The sequence below is a fragment of the Ahaetulla prasina genome, chromosome 1 (genome assembly GCF_028640845.1).
Source record: "Ahaetulla prasina isolate Xishuangbanna chromosome 1, ASM2864084v1, whole genome shotgun sequence".
Taxonomy (NCBI): domain Eukaryota; kingdom Metazoa; phylum Chordata; class Lepidosauria; order Squamata; family Colubridae; genus Ahaetulla; species Ahaetulla prasina.
The window spans coordinates 296,789,890-296,815,149 of record NC_080539.1 but is presented as its reverse complement, the minus strand read 5'-3'; the positions used below and the strand labels follow the sequence as shown (position 1 = coordinate 296,815,149).

Genomic DNA, 25,260 nt, shown 5'->3' with positions numbered 1-25,260 from the left:
GTAAGCTGTTGTTATCAATATACGCACTTTCCCTACGAGTATCAGTCCTAGTTTTTAATATATTTTAAAATGACCCCACAGTATAACACTGTGCATTCCTGCATTCTTCAATATCCATGCTTACAGATGAATTTGACTAATATTTTCATACATAGTTTTCACACAGTTGATGCCTTCTCGGGGGACATTCTAGAGAAAAATATATGATCAAATATATCAGTCAACCAACAGTCTAGTGACTAGTCTTTCAATAACAATTGTATGTCACACATACAAAGCTGGGTAACAGGAACCTCGGGTAATCTGAGTCAGATCAGTCTCCATAGCAACTCATCTTCTAGTCCCTGGATCATACCACATTAGGACTATTTATAGAAGCACATCATCTCCCCACCACCACTTGCATGCACAAACATATCAACTTCACCTGAACTACAAACAAGATTCCCCTATGTATGATATCTTCCTTGAGCCAGTAATTTACTATTGTTTTTGCGGCACTTGTATGATATTGTAACTTCCTAATCATTAGGGCTTTTCCCATTTTTGACAGACACTACCAGCTTTTCTTCACGTTTGAACTAGATTATTGATCAAATTTGTATTAACCCCCAATCTACAATTGTATACAATCTGATCTCCCAATACTTCCATACAATTTTCTTAAAATTGCCTTCTAGATATAAGTTAGAAATTTTCCTTCAAAACAATCCATATGCAGAGGCCACAATAAATAAATCAGATTGTGAAACGTCTTCATTTAATTGTATCTAGATGTACAGAAAAGATCGAGGACCAAATCTGGTACCTTAATAAATTCTAGGATCTTTATTTAAACATCTAAGGTGACATTTCCAAAAAGCAAAATAGGAATTAGTTTAGCTGTATCATACTAAAACTCACATGTCTGTTTCTCTTCAATTGGGTGAAAAAGTGAATCATAGCATTTAAATTTGGCAAAGTTGTGACTGCTTTCGTGCTGCTGCACCACTGTGATAAGCTACAGTCAGTACTCCCTATCAGCTTCCTATAAGGAATATCAATGGGGAAGCCAGCAGAAATTTGGAAGTTGCTCCTGTTCCCACTGCTTTTTTTCCTGTCCATGATCATTCTGTTTCTCTGAATTTGGTTTCAATATCTATGAAACAATGTCTATGAAACAATGACTCATTGAGTCATGGGTTGTCTACTGGTATTTAAATAGCGTAGAACAGGGGTGTCAAACTCGTGTCATGACGACGACGTCACATGACGTATTGTAACTTTTTTCCCTTCGCTAAACCGGGTATGGCCAGAGTGCGATGCATCCAGGCCATGAGCCACAAGTTTGACACCCTAGCATAGAATATGAGTTATTGCACTATGCTGAGAAACAGGGATATAATGCAGTTACAGGTAGTCTAATTGGGACAGGAATTTCTATCACTAAGCAAAGCAGTTGTTAGGTGAAGCATCACATGACTGCACCATTTACCAATGGCCATTAAGGGAGGGTCACATGGTCATTAGGTGAGGACCTCATGATTCTCCTGCCCAGCTGTGCTTGCCTCTGCTTGAATTTGCCCCATCCATTTTCCCACAGCTCTGTTGGCCCTACACTCCCCCACTGATGCCTTAGTAAAGGGAAACCTTCAGTTATCTGAAGTATATGAAAAAGATAAATTATAGAAAAGAATCAGACACAAAAGTTAGGCTCCCTAGGCTGAAAAGCTATTAAGCATGACACGGTCACATAAGAATTTTTACTGATGAAAAATAAGAATTGTTATTGATGAAAAGTGGAAGAGGCCACTTTAAATAGTTAATTGTTGTCAACCAACAAGAAGTGGAAATCCTTATTGTAAGAATTGAAGCTGATGAGATGGGAATCTGAGAAAGTCATTCACTAAACAAGGAACTGATTCACTAAACAAGGGACAGATGGCAAAAACTCTTTAAAAGTTGTCAAAGAGATGGACTTGAAATAGTTGGAAGAAGAGACTCAAGATTCATACTTGGGACTAATATAAATAAGGGGTAGATGCTTGGGTGTTCTTATATGGAAAACGTCTGCTATGTATGGCCTCTTAATTCTAGGTAATGCATTCCATATCTAACCTTCTTGGGTCTATGTAAAATACAAAGTGGGAAAAAAATCTAATTGCTCTACCTGATACAAAGCCATGGCACTTACCATAATTATATACCACTGTGAGTTTATTTTTCACAATTTTTTATTTGCATTTGCATTAAATCCCAGTTGCATGGGTTTAACTTCAAAAAACTCCATTGTGCAGTTTGCTAAAAAGGCATTAAGAATTGTCAACCTTATTTTACGAAGTTTTCTCTCTGGTAACGCTATATATCTAACTAGGGCATACAAAACCTTTGCCAGACCTATCCTTGAATACTGTTCACCTGCCTGGAACCACACTGTAATTCGGATATTAATACATTAGAGAAGGTCCAGAAGTATTTTACAAGAAGAGTACTCAACTCCTCTGCTTGCAATAAAATTCCTTATATCACCAGGCTTGAAATTTTAGGCCTGGGTAACCTTGAATTACGCTGTCTACGTTCCAACCTAAGCTTAGTACACAAGATTATCTATCATAACGTCCTTCCTGTTAATGACTACTTTAACTTCAACTGCAATAACACAAGAGCTATCAATAGATACAAACTAAATATAATCCGCTCTAATCTTGATTGCAGAAAATACAACTTCAGCAATAGAGTAGTAAATGTCTGGAACACTCTACCTGATCCTATTGTTTGGTCCTCTACCCCATACCTGTTACCTTAAACTGTCTACTATGGACCTTACACGTTTCTTAAGAGGTCCCTAAGGGGGCGTGCATAAGCGCACCAGAGTGCCTATCGACCCTGTCCTACTGTCCCCATTTATATGTGCTGCTTTTATGTGTTTATGGCTATGTTTTACTTATTTATATCCATTTATTTGTGTCATTTTTTCATGTGTCGATGTCTATGTCTATACTGATACTTATTTCCTTGTACTTGTTGACAAAATAATTAAAAAATAAAAAATAAAGTGGAGGGAGAAAAGAATGAGCTAATCGAATAATTGACTAATAGTCAGCAGAACCCTCTGTGATGTCACTATCCATTGTTAGCATTCTTCAGCTGCATATGACGTTGCTCTTCCTGTCTTTTTATATCATATTTGCTTCCATTATATTCATACACCAATTGTTTTTTAAATTTCCTAGGTAATGGTAATGGTTTCCCCTGTCCAGTCTTGTCTGATTCTAGGGGATAGTGCTCATCACTGTTTCTTAGCCAAGAAAGCCAGTGTTGCCTGAAAACATTTCGATGGTCATGTAGTCAGCATGACTATACCTTCCCTCAAAGTGTTACCTATTTATCTACTTACATTTGCATGCTTTTGATCTGCTAGATGGGCAGGAGCTGGGGCAAGAACAGGAACTCACCCTATCATGCAGAACTCAGGTCTCTCCAGCTGACAAGGTCAACATTTTTAACTACTGAGCACCCCCTTCTTTAAATTTTTTACTTTTTTTTAATTAGGTCTCATCAACTCCACCTAATTATGGTTTTCTTGGTCTTCTTCTTTCACTGAAATCATTCCTTCATATATGTTTTGCAATTTAATCATTCATTCTGTCTATATGACCACAATACATCAATGTTTTTTTATACCAGTAATTCACTTTTATTTTCAATCCATATTCATTCAGTACCTATTCATTCTTAACTCTGCATCTTTTTGCTGTGCCACACATACCTTGAATAACTTAATAGCACTATATTCATTTTATGTCATTCCTGATATGTCAAACTCTTACTACTATACAACAAAGTTGACAGAAGCATTCCCTTATACATAGCTATTTTTGCTTTATTTGACAAATATTCATTTCTCATCACAAACAATTCTCTTGTTATACCAGCATTTTCACGTCTTAAAATTTCCCCATTTACTCTTTGCTAAACAGTCTACCAAGATATATAAATTAATCAACTGGATCAATACACCTTTAATATTACCATAAACAATTTATCCATATGTATTTGTATGTGTGTGTGTGTGTGTGTGTGTGTGTGTGTGTGTATGCCATAATAATTTTTGTTTAACTAAATGCTGAATCATTCTTAGTATTCTATTTATTTTTATGCACATTTTACTTTCATTATATATTGCTTTTATTGATAAAACATATACATCTGTATGTCAACATTTTTCAGCTACATCAGCTACATCTACTATATATTTCAACATTCTTCCAATATTTATTACTGTGCTTTTTCAGAGGTTAACATTCAAAACATTCATTTTTAATTTGATATATTACCATTGCCTGGTTTTGTCCCAATGCTCATGCTATTTTATGTAAGTCTACTCTTCAAGCCAATATATTATTGCCTGTAGCTACTAACTAGGAGATGCATGCAGAAAAAAAGAAAATATAATTTTATGGTGCATAATCAAGACTTTAAAGGGCATATTTAAATATATTCAGGAAAACTGAATAGTTTTATGGTAACTATCATAGCTTTTATAATTATATCCAAGTGCCTTTTGTCCTTGTTCTGCAATATTTTGGAAACATCCATTTGTGTTCCTAGGATTTATTTTGCAGCATGCCTTTGAAATGACATACCATATTTACTTGAAAGCATAAGGTTGCTCCCTCTCCAAATAATTATTTGAGAAGGCAGTCGACTTACATTCACTGATAATATGTAAAAGATTAACATGCTGAAAGTGATTGAATAGCCAAAATGTTCACACTGGCTGCAAGGGAGAAATGTGAGAACCAAAATGAATGACAAAGCACACCATCCCTGCTCTTATCACTTCATATTATATCAGGTTTTGAATGCTTGCAGTGGAAAGCTTACACTTGTACATGGAAGGAAATGAAAAGAAAGTGGGGATAGCATACTCCCCAAAGAGAAGGTAGGTTTATCAAGTTCATCAAATAGAAGTTATAAATAGACTAACCTAGAAATAAGAAAGATTGAATATAGTGGGATTTATTATAAAATAAATACTGAAATGTTTCCAAGTACTTTATTGCAGCACAAAAGCATCTACTGATTCATTTTTTTTGCAAACAAAAAGAAAAGTCAGTAACTCAAGAATCTCTTCCACAATTTTTACATGAGTAATCCAGCTAAATAGACCCATTCCCAGAAAGACACCAGTTTATGCCTATCTAGCTAGAAGTAAAAGCCATCAAATTCAATAGGATATACAATAATTCAAAAAAGGCTTATTTTTACAGAGTTCCAGTCCAGTTCACTCTTCTTCTGCCCTCTTGCTCAGTGAATTTGTTAAGATAGTTTTATACAAGAAACTATATGAGTTTATGTATCAAATAAGGTATTTAATTTTTAAAAATCACAAGCAATTAATTTTAATCAATATTCATTCATTTTAATTTCAATTCAATATCCACTTTCGTTCTGGATCTGTTTTTTGGAATGTAATCTTTTCCACTGGGTATTAAATGCAAACTTACATGCCCACCTATATGCAAGTGTGCCAAATGCTCATGTTTGTTGAGGGGAAAAGATCAAACAAACAAAATTTGCTTCATAAAATTGAGTAATCCTAATTAAAGAAGGGAATTAGGCAGTTGTGCATTTATAGTATTTCTCTAATTATTCTTCCTTTGGAGGGGTGGCTTAAATTTTAAGTGATCTTCCATTCTGATACGAATTGCATATACATAGATAACTTAGTCTGCCTCAAATTATTCTTATCTTGCCTTTTTTCCATCACCAAGGTAGCTATCTGTTCTCTTTAGATGGCTTCAGACAGCACAATCAATAACAAAGGTTTGTGGGAAACTTGTTAAAATCTTATTCTTCCTAATATTTGCAGAGATAAATCCTTAGGTTGCAGATGCCTTTGAAAGCAATGATTTAGATTTGAGGCATAATAGTAACCAATACAGTTAATTAATATTAGCCTTATATTTTTATTTATTTATTAAATTTATATGCCACCCATCTCACTATCCGGCGACTCTGGGTGGCTTATATCCCCCCCTTGTTATTCTTTTTGTATGATGCCACAGTGTCACATTTTACCCACGATGAAGTTCAGAAATCTTTCAAGAGCAGTTCCCACTATTGTGGAGATTACAAAGACATCTATAGTAGAAATAACCCTGAGCATGATCTCCATTGGAGCCCTTTCAGATGTGAGGAAGAAGCCATTTTCATCAATTAACTTCATTTTAATCTACTATGGTCAATTCCATTCCCTTTTTAATGCCTACATAACACTTCCACTTGATTTTCCTTGCTTATATCTTCGCAGCTCAGAAATGAAATAATACTATAATTTTGAAACACATTGTGTTGGCACCACACAGAAGTTGTAACTGCCCCTCTCCAAATAATTATAAAGCAGTAAAACAAATTGTGAGGAAAAACAGTATAATGAGGCTAGACTGAAGGATATATTGTATTCCAGAAGTATTATATTCCATTGGTGGGATATAATAACCTGATACATTCATCCATTAATCTCTAGGAAAAGGCATATCAGCTGACATATAAGTGGCAACTGATAAAAACAGTTACTTAATACAGCCAGATCAGAGTTAAGAAGTGATGACTTGTCAGCAGACTGCTGTCTTTTGAGCGATCGTTTACCGTAATTTACATGGATTTTATGGAACAATTCTTTGATATATTCAGAAGACTTTAAAGTTCTGCAACTTCTTTGTATTATATACTATAAAGAAAATATATTCGTATGACATTTACGATGAAAATCATAGACAGACACATACATGGTTTTGTCTTATTATGAACACATTTATCTCAATTAAAGGAATGCATACAATTAAAGGAATGCATACTGAATCAGCTGTTTCAAGCAAATGATCTACTGTGTCTGACTAAAACCATATAAAAGCAGCTAAAAGCAGCCTATATAAGACTAATTGAAGCAAACAAAATAAATCCAAAGCAGTCTGGAAATGGCCAGAGTAGCTAATCCCATAATTGGAAATAGGATTATAAAAACTATATGGTATGTAGGCCAAAATGCTTTCAGTTGCCTGTCTCTCTTGGTGATAAGGGAATTCTCTATTTGTATCTGACTTATATAGCACCTTTGCATATTTCTAGGTATACATAAATATGCTCCATATTTATGTAATTCTGCATAACATTAAACATCTAAATGTTCATATAACGATATTCACAAGGATGGGTTTCCTGATACAAAATGTTTTCCTATGTAAATGCAGATCTCACCTTCTATTTAACCACAGATAAAACATACAAATTCTTGGATAGTAAAACAAATCAATTGTTATAAAGCAGCACCAGTGTGCATTTGCATTATAACAATTAGTGAAACAATATATGAAAACCATTCCTAAAATACATATAACTTTCACAATCCTCTATACAGAAATTTGGTTGTTTTTTTATTGTTGTTGTTTTTAGAAAAGGTGATGTATTCTTAATTAGCATTTTCAAATTATACGGAAACTATATGTATATCCTTTGGTTGACATAAGTAAATAGGTAAAAAATAAAATTATTCTTTCCAAGATATATATCCTGTCTATTTATAAAGATAGCAGTGGAAACTAAAATATACAAATCATACACTAAATATTAAGAATGCAAACTTAACTTCTGTGTACTATCATTTATTATTTTAATGCAATAATGAAAGGCTTTAATTTGAACCTGTAAAAATTAAATGTACTGATACCCCAGAAAGGCTATTTTCAAAGCTATTTAAAATGACTGTCTCAGTTGTGGAAAATCTATTAAAGATTCACCAGTGTTCCAGAATCTAAAAATTTCCACAATGGATATTATGCATATTTGAGGGTTTCATCATTTATTATATAACTGACTATTGTTATTGAAAATAAGATGGAAGAGAAAATTAGCAATGTAAGTTTAACAGATGCAAATCAAAAAGCATACTAAGATATTTTTATACAGTTAAACTTTGATAAATATGTATCACACTAAATTTTCCAGAATTCGTTGATATAAGATGAATTACTAAACAACTAAATCCACTCAAGGTTCTACTCAGAAGTTGATTAAAAACATTACAATCTAATTTTTTTTTTAAATGCCCCAACATTTTATTCTAAAAAATCAGTGAGTAATACAGTGGAAACATTTGTTTTCCAGTGAAGTTTTGACATGCTTTAAAAAATCCTACTATAGTTCCAGATGCAGTAACTATTTGTCAAATAACTTTATATGACACATTCAAAAAAAGTAAAATATATTGATGCAGCTATGCATGTTAGAGACCTAGTTCTCTGTGCATCAATTCAGGACTAACTTGTCAATAGCATTTACTTTCAAATATGGTTTTTCCTTTTCCAGATTGCTTTAACCCTGGGGAAACAACATTATTCCATAGTAAACATTCTGTAATTTTCCAGCTGTACAAACTACAGCCTCCATATGCAAGTGAGATTTCTCCCCCAAATTTTCTGCATGGTATAGCACATTTTTCAAGTTCCTAAATATGAAACCTGAGAAGATCCAAGGACCTCTAGAATAACAAAACCTTCCAAAAGAATATGCTGAGGCTGGGGGACCAAAACAGTTATCTACTGAAAAAGTAATGTTATTTTCAAGGTGTGATTTTTGGTAAATTCTCCTATCCATGATCCTGATCAACTAGCTTTTCTGCACACTCAAGCCACAGTTTATTTAATCAAACCAACTGCTTCAATCTGCACAACAAAACGAACCATTATCTACTCATACTAGCTGGTGTATATAAACACCCCGCCCAAACTAAATTTCATCCTAGCCTAACCTGGCCTCCTGCAAGACCACAGAGAGAATTTAGGAAAACAATTGCAATCAATGGGTGATGCGCAGCTTTGAAGGCTACTGGGATCGAGGAAGGAGCGTGTCCTGCGCACATTCAGCATGAAGGTTTTGTATGGTGTGCGACAACACAAAATCCAGATAAACCTTGCATGCCAGGGGATGATGATGATGATGATGATGATGATGATAACAGAATACCAGTCGGTCAATCTGTTTGTCTGTCTCTCTATCTCCCCCCCCCGCCCCCCGCCTCACACACACACAGTCTTTCCACAGCACATACCTCTCACAACCTATTGTTGCAGCTTTCCACGGCCCCGGCGCTCTGGCTCCCAGTTTCCCCCAAGCACTCCCGCAACGTTTAATCCACACCTCCCAGCCCCACGCGACCACCTCCCCTGCGTCAGCCGTTGCAGCCGCCCGCCGCCCCCTTCCATCTTTGAACTTGTACTCCCATCCTCGTGCCTTCCCTGCTGCGACATCCGCGCTTCGTCACCCAACAACCACGCCAGCCTCCCCCTTGGCTGCCCGAGTCCTCGCCGTCTTCCTTAAGCCACGCAGAGCCTTCCCTGGACGCACCGGCTTCCCGCGGTCCCTCCTCAAGCCCGGGCTTCTCCCTCCCATCCCAAGCCCATCCGCCCCCACGGGCTCTCCTCGTCCCCTTACCCTCGCCGTCCTTCCCGGCCGCCCTCAGCCCATCCGCCGCATATGTCACAGAGCGGGCGAAGGCAAGCGACCCCGCGACGCTTCCTGCAGCCATGAAACGCGGCCTGCTCGTCTTTACCTGTCAGCGGAAGCCGCGTCCTCTCCCCGCAGGCAGGCAGGCGGCCAGTTCCGCATCAACAGCACGGGGAGGAGCGAACCAGGAGGCGGAAAAGAGGGCGGGCGCTGGACGTTGGGAACGGACCATTGAGCCATTCTGAGGGGACAGTGCTGAGCAGGGAGGGGGGGGGAAAGCGCGAAGCCCGAAAGGGCGGGAAGGGGCGTCACCATCAGGGGCTCGAGTACCAAGGCCAGCGCATCCCAAGGCCGAGCAGAGGCACCAGCCCCGTCACAGGTATGTTCTTAATAATAAAATACCTGCCTCCCTGTACTCCCAATTGCGGTATAAAATTCAGAAAGGCCAAATCCTAGCGCAGAATAGGACACTCACTATTGCAAATAGAATAGAATTGAATTGAATTGAATTTTTTATTGGCCAAGTGTGATTGGACACACAAGGAATTTGTCTTGCTGCATATGCTCTCAGTGTACATAAAAGAAAAGATACCTTCATCAAGGTACAACACTTAATGATAGTCATAGGGTACAAATAGGACACTACGCGCCGAAGGAGGACTGTTTCTCACTGCCAAATTTCGAGGTATCGTTCTTTTGAAAATAAGCCACTTTAACAGAGTTATGTGATTAAGATCTTAAGTTACAACACATATTTTTTAAAAAATGGGGAAAGATTGCATTTCTGTCCATTAGTAAGTCTTTTTTTAAAAAACTAATTTCTGACCATTCGTAAATCTTGATGAATGTTAAGTTCATATGTGCATTTTCAGCAGAAGAATAAATGTGGGTGCATTAAGTACCAGACAGTTTTTTTTCTTATTAGATTTTATTCTTTTACATAAAATTACATTTTTGAGAAGTGCTGATTAGAAATGTGGGATTAAACGCAAGAAGTTCTGTAATTGCAAAGGGTTATTACAACATGGTAATATGTTATATATGTGCTTCCTCAGGTTAAGGCCAATACAAACAGAGTAATTCATGTGCAAAATAGTCATAAAGCTGACACCACAGATATGGCACGCTACATAGTAATTGTACTAGTTCAAGGGCCTAAATTCTAACACATCTCCAGAGAAAGCCAGTTTAAATGCTGAAAGAAGCAAGCACTAGTAGTGTACCAATAAATGTCAGATATAATTTCTGGTATCAGATATCCTGGCAAGTGTTGGTGTATACTTTTCAAGTTATTTATTCCATTAGCATCTATTTCTAGGAAAATATATTTATGCCTAAATCCATTTGCATCAATAAGTTAAATTCCACACATTCCTGAGGTTTAGGCTGTAAACACTAAACTCTTGGTGAGTATATGGGCCATCATGAAATAATTGAACATGTTTAATTAAAGATGGAAGGATATAAGCTTGGCCTTCACATCCTCAGTACACAAAAAAATTGAATCATATACATAAACTGTGTTCTTTTCCTTCCTGAAGTTATCCAAAGGCAGCATTTAAGAAATTTCCCACTATAGGCATCCATCCAGGGAGGCAATTGATAGGTGCATCATGATATGATGCAAAACATACGATTTAAGTACTATCCAACATTAGGACTAATTATGAAAGGCCAGGACTGCATCATGATGCATGCATCATCATTTCTGGCAAAGTGATTTACAGCAGATACCAATCTGTATTTCCACCTAAATGTTTTGTCAGAGAAGGGGGAAATTTGAAGTAAAGAACTAGTAGAGGGGAGATAAGAAAATGTTTAACCATAATTGACCATTATTTAGATTTGTCTTTTAATGCACAGATGAATAAAAGAAAAAGGTGGTAATCTTATATGTAATTATGTAATAATCCAATATAGTATATTTTGTACTATGTAAAAACATATTGAGCGACAATCATCTAGATTATATGGATGTATGATGCACATCTTCATATTCAAAGAAGTTTCATTTAATAAAAATTATGTCTTCTTTGCTATTGTATCAGTATATATCAGTAATGGCTGTATTTCTGATCAGGGGATGGAGAACAGAAATATTACAAAAGGTCCTAAGAGATTATAGCTACATCCAAAGTGGTGCTTCTGAAAAGTCCCCAAAAAGGCACCTAAACTACATACAGTCTATCCAGCTCTCTATTAATTGTTTTGAAAGTTAACATATTTTAGCTACATACTATCTAGGGGCTCAAAAAAGAAAAGATACATAAGGAAGCTTGCCTCTAAAATTCCCAAGAAGATTCTAGATGTCTGGATGGTGGCCTTGAAATTAAATATGAAAGAAGGGTTAAAGAAAAACCACCTCCAAAATTATTAGGGGGCATTCTTTTACTCTTCCGTGTTAAGTGCTTCAGTTCCATTTTTGGAAAATAGTGAATAAAACATCCTTCTCATTTGTTTTTTATATACTGTATATATTTCATCAGAACAAAGAAATCACAGTCTTCTGCATTGCTTCAATGCTTTTGATAAAGGAGAATAGTTTTTATTGGCAAAAGATAATCAGTGTAATCGCTCACTGTCCTTAGATAGTATACTCATTCATTGACATCCCAGATCTCTGAAAGAAGTGGTGGTAGCTTTTTGTCCTGTAGCCGAAGAGCAAACACTTGTTCAGAATGAACACTACTTAAAGTCCGAAGGCTGACCAGTTTCATTAACATCCGTGGGAACATTAGATGGTCCTATAAGATCATACACAAATACACAAAGATATCAGAATGATTAAAATTCTGTTCCTCTGTCTTACTTTTCTTATGTAGAATGAGATTAAAAACCATTTTGTCTACCACAAGGGTAATAACATTTTAAAGCATAGAGTAGCAAAATAGCATTGTGGACTAGCTCAACAGCTTCAAATTCTATGCTATCAATACAGAAAAACTTATTCTTAATAACTTGTAGAAAATGTGCTAAGCATGGTGCTAGGCTTTTAAATATTAATATTTGCTCCTCAAAGATTCCATGAACTTCCAATTCTTCAACTATCATTTTGGGGGGGGGGAAACACCACCTCCCCACTGCTTCAATAGAACAATACTATCCCCCTTAGCATCTCTGACTAAAAGATATCAGATTGATCAAAAGCACTAGGCAAAGGTCTATTTTCTGAGTAAACATACATTCTATGTGCTTTTTATTCCTAGAACTGAATACATGTAAAATGGCAAAGTAGCAGTAGCACCACACGTAGAAAGTTCATATTCAAGAGTAACACACTGCTTGGATTTAAAAGCAAAATGCTGGTTTGGAATAGCACCTATTTGCAACTTCATAAAGTAGCTTCTTAATTTTTGAGGTCTAGGAGCCTGGCAGCAAGTTCAGATAAAATATGTGTTTGTTTTAAAGCATTATAGATACACCCACCTCTTTTGCTTTCAAATCTAATGCTCTACATAGTCCAAATTTCAAATGTAAAGCATGTCCAGCTAAAAGAATTTCAGGTTCAGAAAAATTTGAAGAACAGCTGTTACCAGGATATGGCTAAATATTTGTTGAATAACTCAGCCATATTCATGCAGCCCATGATAGCCGATTTACAAGAGATTCTGCTTTAACCAGATTCCTTTTTACATGCATTGTTAGCAATACAGTCATTTTCTCAGGCTAGCCAAGACACTTACGTTTGGCCTATGAATACATATATATGAGTGAAGGGCTTCTACATAGGTATGCTGCAACTTTTCTACCAGAGTTTGATCTTGAACATTTGGCCGATCTGTTAAGGAAACAATTAAAGCATTAAACTTGTTTAAAAAAATATTTTTATATGCCTGTCCATCTCACCTGAAATAACTCTTAGTGGCATACAATAAACTAACATTTAAACATTTTTCAAACCCTTTAAAACAATAAGCATGGATAAAACAAGGCTAGAGAAGGTTATACTGTATGTATGTAAAAAACTTTCTAATGGTTTTGTTTAATGCATGCTTATGGAAGCTCATAAGGAGCTTGTAATTATTTGTTTTTAAAGAAATATGTATGTTACTGAATCAAAAATGTTCTCTGGCTAAACCCAAAAATCTTAGTGCTGTGCCTGTTTCCCCTATCTACTCTACAACCCTTTAAGCACCTTATAGCCTAGAAATAGCATAGAGAAAAACCGCTTCAGATCCAATTTCCCTGTCTGCTGTGATTTATCATTTTTTTAGGAAAAGGTCTTTGAGAAAGAATTAGCACAGTTCAGCAAAAGCCAAGCATCTGGTTCAACAGCAAATAAGTAAATATGAAGAGACAACAATAATATGCTGAATATTAAGCTATGAGCAAGACATCTCTAAGACAGATGACTGCAGCCCAATGATTGCAGCCCAAGCACTTTTATATGTACCATATCCATCATCTTGTCTATTTCGATCCCTCCCTGCAGATATCACTAGCCTTGAATATAAATACATCATGACACAACTAACCCACACATCTTCCTGAAGGTTCCGTCACCATCCTTCATCTGCTGCAGTGCACTACTACCAAATTTCCCCACCTTAGAATACCTATGCTGTGTGTATACAGGGCATATGTGTGTGTACAGGGCATATGCACCTGTATTAAACAACATATTTTGGGTTTAGACAAAATGTATATGTTTTGGGTCAGCCATGAACAACCCAAACCTTGTTACTCCATGACTAGGATATAAATGCACAACCTTAATTATTATTCATGACAAATGCATTCCTTAGAACTAACATTAGGACACTAAGTATTATATGCAATTATTCTTGACTGAAGATTCTTTTTACAATTTTGATCCAGCTCCTTCCCAGCTTGTTACCTGCAGAAAAAATGCTGATGGCAATTAAAAGTGCATACTCAGCATCATTGAGATGCAGTTCATTCATTCTCTTTGAAAATCCAAAGATGGGATTAATAAACTCAATTTGTAGGCCTGAGGGAAAAAAACAAAAAAACAAAACAAAAAGTGACTTAGAAATATGTACAGCTTCTATATATTGTCCCCATCTCCCACATCTGCAAACCGGTAGGGAAGGTAAATGAATTTCACCCCTGTACAATACCCATAATATTCACATTTTTGATAGGTATTTCATATCCTCCAAAAATGTTCTGGTAGGAAACCATATTATCTCTTCTAATCCACCCTAACTTTATTTTTTATAGTATTACTTGATTGCTATTTCCTAAAAAATTGGCCTCAAATTTCAGGTTGAGGATTAAGTTTATAATCTTTCATAAAAGAATTTTGACTTTATTTTTTAGAAAAGAAGTTGCCATAATATTGATCCATAATACAGGGAGAAGAAATTTCTTTTATATTCCGGAATGTGCTTAACTCACCAGCCTTGGAAAAATCATCCCGATTGTAACTCAAATCTTTCAAAAAAGTTATGCTTTCAGTATCTGGATTGTAGCGCCTAGAGGTCTCCAACAGCATCACCTTGAATATATATATACAACACACATACCAAAACCAGTCACAATTATAAATCTGACAATAAAATCAATGAAAGAATTATACTCACGTATCATAAGGGATACAATAAATACTTTTTGATAACAAAAATTATCAAAAAGCCTTTGTACAGTACCTTTAATATATCTGTTTTGTTTTGTTTTGTTTTGTTTTGCTTTAATTTATTTAAGTTATGAGCTACATTGAAAGATAAATATGTACAGAAAAATGAGAGACAAAATGATAAAATAAATACACAACATATAAAAACATTTTTATTGTCCTCTCCTTTCTCTCCACTACTTTCTACATTTAAGTTTCTCCTAAGGTTAGAGATTTCTCTGGACTGATGCATGACAACTTCATGATTCAGAGCTCTTATAGAAACTAATTTGAGAAAATTCTCTGCTTTCCTCTCATCTGTCTGAAGTGTGGTCTTCATGATTCTCAAAACACATATTTTCCCAGATCTGCAGAATACATGTGCCAACCCACCAGACATCCTTTTAGGATCCCAATCAAAGCTTGTTCCTGTGAACCCCACTAGGTAGACCAGATCTAGAAAACTGCACAAGAATACTAAAATTACTTTTATTGAGATTAATTGTAATAACAGACTCTTGCAAATCTGATTGCGCTATACCTCCTCTCCCTTTTTATACTCCAGTAATTAGGGAAGTTTCTGCTTGAGTCACTTCCAAATGTTATCTTATTGCTCTGGGCTTAAAACTTGTCTCAATCCCTTTTGCCTAGATAACAATTCCTGCATATCAAGGTGATTTTCCACTACATTTCCACTGACTGGGGTTTCAGACCAAATCTTCATTCTACTTTCTATGGTCACCTTAACATCAATTGGAATTTCATTAAGATCTAGAGGTTCAGAATCTCTCAAACAGCCAGGGGATGGATGGATGGATGGATGGATGGATGGATGGATGGATGGATGGATGGATTCATTCATTCATTCATTCATTCATTCATTCATTCATTCATTCATTCAATAGGATGCCTTCTTACTCTAAACAACTCTGGACAACTCACAATACACTAAATAATAAAAATGTAACATAAGAGACAGACATAAAACCAGAAGAACAAAATAGTAAAAGTAGTAAACTCCAAAAATATCCCACTAACTTCTAACTTTAAGATTCTGGTTACCACCTTTAAAGCGCTCCATGGCTTAGGGCCCGGGTACTTACGGGACCGCCTGCTGTTACCCTATGCCTCCCACCGACCCATACGATCACACAGAGAGGGCCTTCTCAGGGTGCCATCCGCCAGACAATGTCGGCTGGCAGCCCCCAGAGGTAGGGCCTTCTCTGTTGGAGCTCCTACACTTTGGAATGAACTTCCCCCTGGTTTACGTCAAGTGCCTGATCTTCGGACTTTTCGCCGTGAGCTGAAAACGCACCTATTTATTCAAGCGGGACTGGCTTAGAAGTTTTACTAAATTTTAATGGGGCTATTTATATTTTAGGATTTTAAACTGTTTTAAATTTTGGCCATCTTGTAATATGTTTTGTTTTAGTCTTGTTTTAAAGTGTACATTGTGATTTTTATTTGGCTGTACACCGCCCTGAGTCCTTCGGGAGAAGGGCGGTATAAAAATCGAATAAAATAAATAAATAAATAAATAAATAAATAAATAAATAAATAAATAAATAAATAAATAAATAAATAAATAAATAAATAAATAAATAAATAAATAAATAAATAAATAAATGATATCCATAGGAAAAGATCTGAGAGCAGAAATGTCCTTACAGCCTTCCAGAATACCAACAGGATGGTAGCCATTCCGATCTCAGGAGAAACCTGATAGATGACACTGTTTAATTTTGGGAACCTGAAGCATGCCAACCTTTTTAGCCAAAATTGGGCAGGCAGATACCATGGAAGATTGATGGCTCTTCCAGTAACTGGGCTATATGCCATGTACAGCATGAACCACATGGAAGTAATCTGGCAACCAATGCCATTCACACAGCAGAGATACCACTTGGGTATACTGAGGCATGCTGACAACTGCCATAAAGGAATGAACTGATGTTTAAATCCTGCTTTCTAAAATACTCCCTATTTTGGAAAGCTAATATCAGAAAACTTTAACTTAAAATTAATAGTTTGCTCATTAAGCATGCGTCCTTTAAAATGCTTTTTGATCCTAAAATTGCTCTAGTCAAACATTAATTTTAAAAAAAATTAAAAATGTGTTCTTTGTCATTAGATGATACAAAAGGAAATAGCACATATACTCTATGCTGTATGTCTATGCTGATATATTTATTTATTTATTTATTTATTTATTTGATTTCTATAGTTGCTCATCTCACAAGTGATTTTAGGTGGAATACATTATAAAAACAATTTTAAAAATATAAAATAAATGTATATGGTTGCCAAGTAATACTATTGCTGTAGATATTAACAAAGCCAAAAAATCAGAACCCTTAGTGTACTCAGGGCCCTAGGCCCAGACATATAACCAGGTCTTCACAACTTTATGAAATGCCAACAGAGTCAGGCTTATCCTAATCTCTGAAGGAAGAATGTTCCAGAGGGCAGAGCCTTCAGCAGAAAAGACATGTCTCCTACTCCCTGCCAACTGACTTTCCTTGCCTGAATCCTAATACACCCAACTTGCCAGACTCAATTGGACAGGTAGCAATGACTGGGATAAGATAATTCTTTAAATAACTCAAGTGATAAGTATGATAACTAGCAGCTTGAATTGTACAGAAGCATGGTGGTAGCCAATGAAGCTCACATAGCAATTGTGTTACATATGTCAAATATTTGTCACCATTTTTACCTGTGCAGCCAAATTATGCACCAGTTGAAATTTCAAAATGCTCTTTAAGGATAGCCGCATAAAGAGCACATTGCATTAATCAATGAGGCCACAAGGCATGAATGACTGTAAACAAAGTCTCCACTCCACAAATTGGCACAACTGGTACACAATGTTAATATATGCAAAGACCATCCTGACTACATATGCCTCCTGCTCCTCTAGTAGGAACCATGGAAAAATGGAAGAGTACTTACTTCTATGGTAGAAGTCTTTAGAAGAGCAATTTGGTCTTCTCTAGTGAGTTCCAAGAAACCTGGCAACTGTTTGGCAAAGTCCACAATTTCCTGTACGGAAATGATGGCAAGCTCTGTGAAATGAGCAAAGCGCTGTTGTCGTGCTTCACGGTGAAGAGGATCTGAAATCTGAGGCCACGGCTGCAATTAAATAGCAAACCCACAGAGAGGGAAAGAAGACAACTTTAATAAGAGTAGAAATTAAAAACAGGAAGTCCATTGAAATTAGTCTCAATAATTATTTCATAGCTCTCATAAAAAGTTTGATCTAAACAAAACTAGTATTGTATCTGGTTAATATGTTATACAACCCCTCCAGAACATGTTACACAATCCTTTGTCACTAGGAATTCAGAATCATTCTGCTTCAAAACAAGCAAATTTCCACCAACTATTCTTTCAGCTCTTTGGCCACAGCAACTGAAAGATAAAAGCAAGCTCCTTTCAGTCTATTATACAGACTGGCTTGGGCCTCTGGAGACTATAACAACATGAATGCAGTGTCTATTAAGTACGAGGTATTATTCCATAAATTAACCATTCACTATACAAAATCAAAAGAAAGCTTTAGTGAAGGTCAGTGTGTGTCTGCTTTCTCCTTCTATGTATGTAACAGCCCACAATAATTGTGCTTTTACCGTCACTTTGAGCCTATCTGTGAAAGACCGTTGATTACATTGCTGTTGAGCTGCAACAAGTTTTTCTATCATAACAAGCTGCTCTGGTGTCATTTTGGGAGGGGTGCTTGGAGAAGATGGTGGGTTCTGACGCACAGCTATCATCCGGGCTTGATCATCTTCCTGCTTCTTAAGTTTCTTCAGCTGGATTTGTTCTTCAGAGAGAACACCTAAATGTAGAACACAGGATAGATAGGAATCAATGATACCATGGCTACCAAAACCAGCTTACAGTACATAATCACTTTTGCAAAAGCCTTAAAGTCAACTCCATCCATGACTAAATTGAACATAATTTGCAGTGAGAAACCCAGCCACAAAAATAGGAAAAAGGAGTGGACAAATATATCCCTTAAAGGAAAAAGAAAATATAAAATGAAGTGCCGGAAAGGATTCTGATAATAAACTGATAGCAAACAGAAAGCATTCTATATTCTAGACTTGCTTTTTAGAATAACATTATCAAATAAGAACTTAAAGGACAAAAATGAAAATTATTAAAGTCATATATGCATACATTGTCTTTAAGAAGAGTAGCAGAAGATTGTAATGATGCTGCATAGAGATTCCAGATATTTAGGAATATGATTATATTTATATTTGCCTGTCATAAGATTGTATACATTGAGAAGCATGTTTGAAGGAAGAATATTTTATGATTTAGGAGAAGATACTATCATATAGCCCCATTCTGGTGAAACAATCAGGAATTACTAAATAAATTAGTCTAAATTCTAAAATCTAAGAAAAGTATGAAATTGAACTTGTACAAGAGCCAGTTGCCCAAATTAGAAAGCTAATTCTAGGATGTTTTGAACTGTTAAATTCTAATATAAAAACTAATAGTAATTTGTTTATGTGAATATAATTTTTTTCTGTTAATTGTGTCCCATTCTTGGAGACTGCCTGGACAAGTCCTTGCAGTTTTCTTGCAAGGTTTTTCAAAAGCAGTTTGCCATTGCCTCCTTTGTAGGGCTGAGAGAAAATGAGTGGCCCAAGATCACCCAGCTGGCTTTGTGCCCAAGGCAGCATTAGAACTCACAGTCTCCTAGTTTCTAGCCTGATACCTTAACCCAGGGGTGTCAAACTCAAGGCCCGCCAGCCAGATCCAGCCCATGGAGTACTTAGATCTGGCCTTTGGGGCTTCCCTGGAAACAGCAAAGGACCGGCCTGCGCTGCCAGTGAAATTGGGCTCCGTTTTCACTGGCAGAGAGCTAGCAAAACAAACTAAAAACAAAATAAAAGGAGAAATGTCTCCCCTCTTGCATTTGAGCATCCAAGAAGGGACAGGAAAGGAGAAAGGGAAAGAAGAAAGAAAAAGAAAAAGATGGGAAGAGAGCAAGGAAGGAAAAATAAGAAAAGGGGAAGGAAGAAGAAAGGAGAATGAAGAAAAAAAAAAGAAGAAGGAAGGAAGGAAGGAAGGAAGGAAGGAAGGAAGGAAGGAAGGAAGGAAGGAAGGAAGGAAGATTATGGGAAGGAGGGAAGTCCTGCCTTAGCACTTGGCCACCACAAGGGCCCCTGACACAAGTGATGTTGAGCTGACCATGCCCACCCTGGCCACGCCCATCCCAGCCAGCCCCCACTCCAAGATCAAACACAACCCTGATGCGGCCCTCAATGAAATTGAGTTTGACACCCCTGCTCTATGCAATTCTAATTAAATGATATCCAATGAATTACACCATCTATCATAAACTGCAGGACTGCCAGGAGCCTCACTCTCCCAAATGCAAAGAAGGGAGAATCATACTGTGGCAGAGGTCATTTGTAATCACGATTTACCATTATCTTCTCCTGGCTTTTTTCTTTAAACTTTCTAGTCTGACCTTTAACCCTGATATGAGTGTATTTCCTGCTATTTTTTTCCACCCAAGTATTAACCAGGTAATACCCAGCACCTCAAATATAATATACTAACCTATTACCCTATTTATTAGGTATTAAGTCTGTATTATCCCATAATAGATTTGTACTTTAATTTTAAAAAGGATTTTTTTTTCTTAAGAGAAATACAGTGAGATTCCAGTTTCATGGTGTACTTCAAATTATAAATTGGTCAAGTAGTAAGCAACTGGCTTAGCTAAAATACAATCACATTATCATATTTTTGAATGCACAGTAGTCACTCACAAACTATTGTGATTATTGGGTGGAGTTATTCCATGTCTGGTTCTTAAAAAGAAGGAGTGTCTTTTGCAGGATCTTCTTTCCAACGTGTCTGTTTTGTAATGTCTAAGGACAGTGTTAGCATTAGATCATGTGACTGGCAAAGTGTTAAGTTCGGGAAGTAATGAGGCTGGAGACCAGGGTAGTGACAACAGCTCTTTAATATAGGGTGAACCCAGCAACAGGCTGGGGGGAAAACCTCTCCTTTTATACAGTTCTGCTGGAGGTCTCGACCAATCAGCAACGTGCTGATTTCCCGCTCAAATATTTAAAGGAACAACACTAATACATAACACTCCTCCCCTCCCAGAAAACACTTGCCTCTATTTACATAAATATTTACATGTTATTTTTCGACGTAGTCACGCAAATAACCTGGGCGTCTCCTAGTCCTTTCTGACCTGCGCGGTTCAGTTCTGGGTGGTGTTTTGAGCTGGTCGGAGGGGCTGTTTTCTCCTCCCAGCACTTTCTCTGGGCCAACGGGCTCCGGATTATTGGCCGACTCTTTTTCTTGGCCATCGGGCCTTGGATTACTTTCAATTTCCTGCCGTTTTCCTCGGGAACCTGATGGCGTCGCTGGAACTCTGGGATCTCAGCTAAGTCTTGCGCCTCCCCCGGGTCATTGTTGGCTGTGGAATCAAATTGGTATTGATCATGATATGTTTCGTTTGGTTCAGTTTGGTCGGTTATTCGTTTCCTTAACTGATCTATGTGGCGCCTCCACACTCGGTTGTCTGGTAGCTCTACCACGTATGATTTTGGGCCAGTTACTTTAATTATTTGTCCTGTGAGCCAACTAGGGCCGTCCCCATAGTTTCGGGCCCACACCGGTCGCCTATGCTCATTTCCTTGTCTTTTCTAGTTTTCCTTGTAACCCTCTGGTGTGTAATGGGATTCAAACGGTCCAGTGGGCACCGGAGTTTCCGTCCCATTAGCAATTCGGCTGGGCTTTTCCCGTGGCCGTGCTTGGGGTTCTGTGCTGGATGGCTAGGAAAAGTCTATTTTTGTTTGCCAGTCACCTGGCTTTAGCCTGGACAATGCCTCCTTAGCGCCCGGACGGAACGCCTGCAAGGCCATTCGACGCAGGGTGAAAAGGCGCAGAGAGGGCATGTCGGATGCCTTCCTCTGCCAGGTATTCCTCAAACTGGGCTGCCGTGAATTGGGGCCCATTGTCGGACACCAGAGTGTCCGGCAACCCGTGAGTTGCGAATAGGTGGCGCAGGGTTGCGATTACTGCTTCGCCGTAGTGGATTTCATGAGTATGACCTCCAACCATTTAGAAAATGCATCCACAACTATTAGGAATGTTTGGCCGTGAAAGGGCCAGCAAAATCAATGTGGATTCTTGACCAGGGCCCTTGGGGCTTTTCCCATTCTCTGACTGGGGCCGTTGGGGGTAGAGGTCTGGACTCTTGGCAAGCCTGACATTTCCCTACCCTCTCAGCAATCTCTGCGTCCATGAGTGGCCACCATACATAGCTTCTGGCTAACCCTTCATCCTTACGATCCCTGGGTGACCCTCGTGGAGGAGGTCCAATACCTTTCCCCTTAACTTTTCAGGAATTATTACACGATCACCCCATAACAGACACCCCTTGAGCCGAGAGCTCATCTCGTTTTTAACAAATTCTTTGAACCGTTCGCCCGGTAATGACACCCTCTCTGTACCCAACCGAGTACAGTCCTTAACACAATGTCGGTATGATGCCGAGCCACTTCCTTAGATGTGACTGGGCCAGAGTCCAATGAGTCAATAAGTAGGATGGGTGTCCCGGGTGGGGTCTTGATCGCCCCTGGTAGTGGGCATCGGCTTAACGCGCCTGCATGCCCCACTTCTTTCCTGGTCGATGCTGCAGCTTGTACGAATAAGCGGCTAAGAATATAGTCCATCGGGTCAAGCGTGGCGAAAGTGCCACAGGCGTTGGGCGGTCGCCAGCCAGTATCCTAGTAGCGGTCTGTGGTCAGTCACGATTTCAAAATTCCGCCCAAAGACATACTCGTGGAATTTTTGACCCCTGACACAATGGCTAGTGCTTCTTTGTCTAATTGGCTGTAGTTCCTCTCTGGGAGGACATCGTTCTAGAGTAGAACGCTATAGGGGCTTCTGTGCCGTTTGGAAGTCTATGGCTGAGTACAGCCCCACCCCATAAGGGAGGCGCCATAAACCAACACTAGGGGTAATGAGTCGTGATATTGGATGAGCAGGCTATCACTTGAGAGCAGGTTCTTTACTGCTTCAAAAGCCCTATTTTCTGACTTTCCCAAGACCAAACAGTATTTTTCCTAAGAGCCTATGCAGCGGTTCCATAGCAGTTGCTTTGTTCTTTAAAAGACCGCGTAAAATTAACCAATCCCAGGAATGCCTGCAGCTCTGCTTTGTTTTTGGGCGCTGGAGCCTTCTAATTGCCTTAACCTTGCTTTCAGTAGGGTGAATTCCTTTCTTGTCTATCCGGTAGCCCAAGAAATCGACGGATTCGACCCCGATCTGGCATTTGTTTGTCTTGACTTTTAATCCGGCTGTCCGGAAAATGCTCAAGACCTTTCTTAACCGCTCCCCCAGTTCCTCCATGTTTTCCCCTGAAATTAGGACATCATCGAAGTAAGGAACTACCCCTGGGAGCCCCTGCAGTAGTCGTTCCATCAGGTTTTGGAACAGCCCTGGTGCCACACTGACCCCAAATTGCAATCGGGTGCACTTGAAGGCCCCCTGTGCGTACAATCGTTTGGGCTTGGCTGTGCGGGCGTCTACTGGCAGTTGTTGGTAGGCTTGGGCCAAGTCTAACTTTGCAAAGACTTGCCCTTGCCCCAAAGAGTGCAATAAGTGTTGCACCACGGAACCGGGTAAGCGCTTTTCTGTAAGGCTTTGTTAGCGTCGCCTTGTAGTCAGCGCAAATTCTAATTGACCCGTCCGGTTTTATGGGGTGACGATTGGCGTCTCCCACTTTGCGTGATCGACTGGCACCAAGATCCCTTGATTAATGAGCTTATCCAGCTCCTTATCAATTTTGGTTTTAGGGCAAAGGACTCTCCTCGCCTTAAGCCTAATGGGGCTACCTGGGGTCTAAGTTGAAGGAAATAGGGGTCCCTTGTACTTGCCCAGGCAGTCCTTGAAGACATCTTGAACTCGTTAAAGAGAATGTCTTTCAGGTTACAGTCACTTGTAGATGCCAGTCACTCCCATGCCCAGGGCACGAAACCAGTCTAGTCCCAACAGACTGGGCAGAGTTCCTTCGACGATCGTGATGGGCAGGGTCTTTTATGTGGACCATACTCGACTCGGACGGAGGTGGTCCCTCGAACAGGGATGCGATTCCCTGGTAGTCGTGCACTCGTAGCCGTTGTGCTTGCAGGTGGCGCTTGCGACGGACGGCAGCGACTTCGCCAAAGTGTCCCAGGACATGATGGTGATCGCTGATCCCGTGTCTACTTCAAGCCTGCACCGTACTCCCTCTATCTTGGGCTTTGTGAAGATCTTCTTTCCACTTTGGTTGGTGTGACCTATAATGACAGTCGTTTGGTTAGACTTGGCGCCTTTCTTGTTTGAACCAATCGCGGGCCGCCTTTCCGGTTCAGCGTTTGATTGGCCGATTTGAATTTTCGGCGGGAAGGTTGGGCGCTCTGCAAACCTGAGCTAAGTGCCCTTTCTTCCCACACCGCCGGCATGTTGCGTCTTTAAACCTGCAGCGTTGGCGCTGGTGCTGCCCTCCGCAGCTTCCGCATTCGTCACGGTCCTCAATGTCGCGTTTCTCGGTCCGGCAGACCCCTTCCTCATCCTCGCCCTCACCGTCGGATTCGGACTGAATCTCCTCCTGGTGTACTGGCGTTGGCTTTGCGCTTCGCCTTGGATTGAAGAGGCTTTGCAGTGTCTCTGCTGCTTTAGTAGACATTTCATGTGCTCTGGCCGTCCAGGCGTTGGCTAGTGTCAGGTTGCTCTTTGGCTAGCAGCCGTCGCCGTGGCGGATGTCTTTGACCCCTCGGATGAGTTGCTCGAGTAGCACCTCGTCTGGGTCTCGGTATCCGCAGTCCTTGGGCGCTCTTCTTAGCGGCCATGTAGTCACCGATGGACTCGCCCTCCATCTGTCTCGTTCTCAATTCAAACCGCTGCACGTATTTAGACGGCGTCGGTGCGAAATGGTTCTTCAGCAAAGTCTGCAGAGTCGGCCACGATACCGATTGTATCGGCGTTGGCTCTGCCAGGGCTTCCGCAATCTCGATGACCTCCGGCCCACAATGGCTTAAGAAGTAAGCCCGTTTGCGGTTATCAGGATCCCTGTAGTTCGTTGGCTTCTAAGCTTTGAAGCGGGTCATATCGTTCCCCATTTCTCCTTGCCGGGTTATGCAGTGCGGGTGGCGTGTTTGCCA

At 39.0% G+C, this 25,260-nt stretch overlaps 2 protein-coding genes across 15 annotated transcripts in view; both read right to left on the bottom strand.

The window, feature by feature from the left end:
• Positions 1-9,690, bottom strand: part of MADD (MAP kinase activating death domain) — a 102,933-nt gene extending 93,243 nt beyond the window's left edge. For 4 of the 6 annotated variants that reach the window (XM_058161785.1, XM_058161790.1, XM_058161787.1 and 1 more), the window contains exon 1: positions 9,593-9,690. The gene's annotated coding sequence lies outside the window, so the exon portion shown is untranslated. Of the gene's footprint in view, positions 1-9,474 lie in introns of all 6 variants that reach the window. The other 2 variants (XM_058161789.1, XM_058161786.1) reach the window with 2 other exon arrangements.
• A 117-nt stretch (positions 9,691-9,807) lies between these two features.
• The window catches only part of NR1H3 (nuclear receptor subfamily 1 group H member 3), a 62,621-nt gene continuing 47,168 nt past the window's right edge, over positions 9,808-25,260 (bottom strand). For 8 of the 9 annotated variants that reach the window (XM_058161815.1, XM_058161817.1, XM_058161811.1 and 5 more), the window contains 6 exons: positions 18,694-18,902; positions 18,017-18,196; positions 14,848-14,947; positions 14,324-14,437; positions 13,170-13,264; positions 9,878-12,230 (listed from right to left, as the gene is read on the bottom strand). In XM_058161815.1, coding sequence (XP_058017798.1) covers positions 12,084-12,230; positions 13,170-13,264; positions 14,324-14,437; positions 14,848-14,947; positions 18,017-18,196; positions 18,694-18,902 — 845 coding nt within the window. In that variant the 3' untranslated portion in view covers positions 9,878-12,083. Of the gene's footprint in view, positions 12,231-13,169; positions 13,265-14,323; positions 14,438-14,847; positions 14,948-18,016; positions 18,197-18,693; positions 18,903-25,260 lie in introns of all 9 variants that reach the window. The other variant, XM_058161818.1, reaches the window with a different exon arrangement.